Genomic DNA, 2500 nt, shown 5'->3' with positions numbered 1-2500 from the left:
TGTAATACTACTAGTACAAATAAATTTCATGATTTTTTTTTGTGCCATTCATAGACATTATCATTATTCCTATCATCAATGTCTTTATTTTTAATTGTTCGTCCAGTATCATTTTCATTATTGCTGTAATTTTTTGTTACTACTACCGAGATTATCATTATTATTATCATCCTTATTATCATCACTAATATCATTATTATCATAACTGTCATGAACATTATTATCATTATAATTATTAATATTATTGTCATTATCAATATTATCAATATCATTATTATTCAGTGTATTATTGATGTTATTATCATTACTATTACTATCATTATTGATGTTATCATCATTATCACCATTATTATTATTCATACTATCAATATTGTAATTTTTATCATCACTATCCGTGTTATCATTATTTTCATCATTATCACTCTTTGATATTGTTATAATAATTTTATTATCATTATCATTATTACTTATATCTTTTTTGTTATTATCATTATTATTGTTAATCGCTTTCATTGTCATTATAATTATTATTATCAACAATATCACTGTCATCATTATTCCTATTATTGTTGTTATCATTTATATTATCATTATCATTATTACTCCTATCATCATTGTTATCATAATCATCTTTATCATTGTTTTCATTATCATCATTACTCTTATTACTCTTATCATCATCATTAGTAATACTAACATTATTGTTGTAATTATTATCATTTTTACTATCATCACAATTATTGATAATTTATCATCATCATTATTGATATTATTTTTTTTTGTTATTGTTGTTAATACTGATATTATTATCATCATTACTACTATCATCATTATTATGATTATTACCTCTATTATTATTATCATTATTATAAATCATCATTATTATTATCATTATTGTTATTGTTATTGCAATCATTATTATCATTATCGTCAATATTATTATTATTATCATTATTATTTTTATATCATTACTATCATTATTATTATTTTCAGCATTATTGTCACTATTATTATAATTATTATTATCATCATCACTATCTTTTATCGTTATAATTATTATGATTATTACTATTATCATTATCGTTATCATCAATGTTATTTTAATTATCATCATTATGATTATTATTTATGATATCGTCATTATCCTCACTATCGTTATTATCATTGTAATCATTGTTCCGATTGTTATCATTATTATTATCAATATCATTATTGTTATCATCATTATTAATATTATCATTAATATTATCATTAATCACCATCATATTATTATCAGTATACAGTGATGGCAGTATTGTTATGCAAATACATACAAATATAGGGAGTCAGTTTAACATATTCAACTATAACATCTATAACTATTAAAATAATTATCTTGAGTAATTTTCCTGTCACAATATCAAATGTCTTTACTATTTGCACCTCTCTCTCTCTCTCTCTCTCTCTCTCTCTCTCTCTCTCTCTCTCTCTCTCTCTCTCTCTCTCTCTCTCTCTCTCTCTCTCTCTCTCTCTCTCTCTCTCTCTCTCTCTCTCTCTCTGTGTCTCTATGTCTATCTCTCTCTCTTTTCTTTACGTGAATATGATTTGCTTAGACATTAATTCATCTATTTATTGTTTTGTATACTATTATAATTGTTTATTTTGTTCTCAATTATTTCCTCTTTGCAGTGAATTAAGTCAAAAATATTTTGTTTCCTCTTCGGCCATTTTCTCTCTCGTCAGTGCTGTGTCATCTTCCGTTTAATTCTATATTTTTCTCTTGTATAAAACCATTTCTTTATTCTTTTAATTTCTTAATTGACTCTCCCCCTCCCCCTTTTTTTTCTTTTCCTCCTCCTCCTCCCCTTCTCCCCATTTTCTTTCCCCTCCTACCCTACACCCCCTCCTCCTCCCCCTCCTTCCCTCTCCCTTCCTTCTGGTCGACGCTGTAGTTGTGTTTGGCGAGCGACCAATCTCTTTATGAGGCTTTAGACATTGACACCCTTTGCTTTATACCTTCGCTTCAGACTGCGATGCTGCACACAAACACACACACACGCGCGCGCGCACAGACATGCACGCAAATGTAAGCACACACGCACATGCAGGTAGATATGTACGTACACGCTCGCGCGCGCACACACAAACATACACACGCGTAAACACAAGCTCTCTCTCTCTCTCTCTCTCTCTCTCTCTCTCTCTCTCTCTCTCTCTCTCTCTCTCTCTCTCTCTCTCTCTCTCTCTCTCTCTCTCTCTCTCTCTCTCTCTCTCTCTCTCTCTCTCCCTAACTCTCTCAATTCCCTCCTACGAATCCCCAAACCATGAACATAGAGAAGAGTAACCCTATTGTACATAAACAGCGCAGATCTCACCAAGGAACTTTTATACAGGTGTTCTAGGATATGATAATCTAGCCGACCAGCTTAGAAGTGTTCAGATCCGTAAGTACAAAACACACGTGGACTATTATTTATTTTTTTCTCCCCGCTTGTGCCTCAAATACGCCATGCAACGCGTC

At 30.4% G+C, this 2500-nt stretch overlaps 1 protein-coding gene across 4 annotated transcripts in view; it reads left to right on the top strand.

Moving 5' to 3' along the window:
- Positions 1 to 2500, top strand: part of LOC122263247 (uncharacterized) — a 104149-nt gene that overhangs the window by 27157 nt on the left and 74492 nt on the right. For 2 of the 4 annotated variants that reach the window (XM_086542023.1, XM_086542021.1), the window contains exon 3: positions 2373 to 2423. The exons of the other annotated variants lie outside the window; for them this stretch is intronic. In XM_086542023.1, the coding sequence (XP_086398149.1) occupies positions 2373 to 2423 (51 nt within the window). The remainder of the gene's footprint in view (positions 1 to 2372; positions 2424 to 2500) is intronic. 4 annotated transcript variants of the gene reach the window in all.

The sequence above is a fragment of the Penaeus japonicus genome, unplaced genomic scaffold, assembly GCF_977035675.1.
Source record: "Penaeus japonicus unplaced genomic scaffold, GWHDUDI00000001_assembly GWHDUDI00000011, whole genome shotgun sequence".
NCBI lineage: Eukaryota > Metazoa > Arthropoda > Malacostraca > Decapoda > Penaeidae > Penaeus > Penaeus japonicus.
This window is presented reverse-complemented; position numbering and strand designations above follow the sequence as displayed.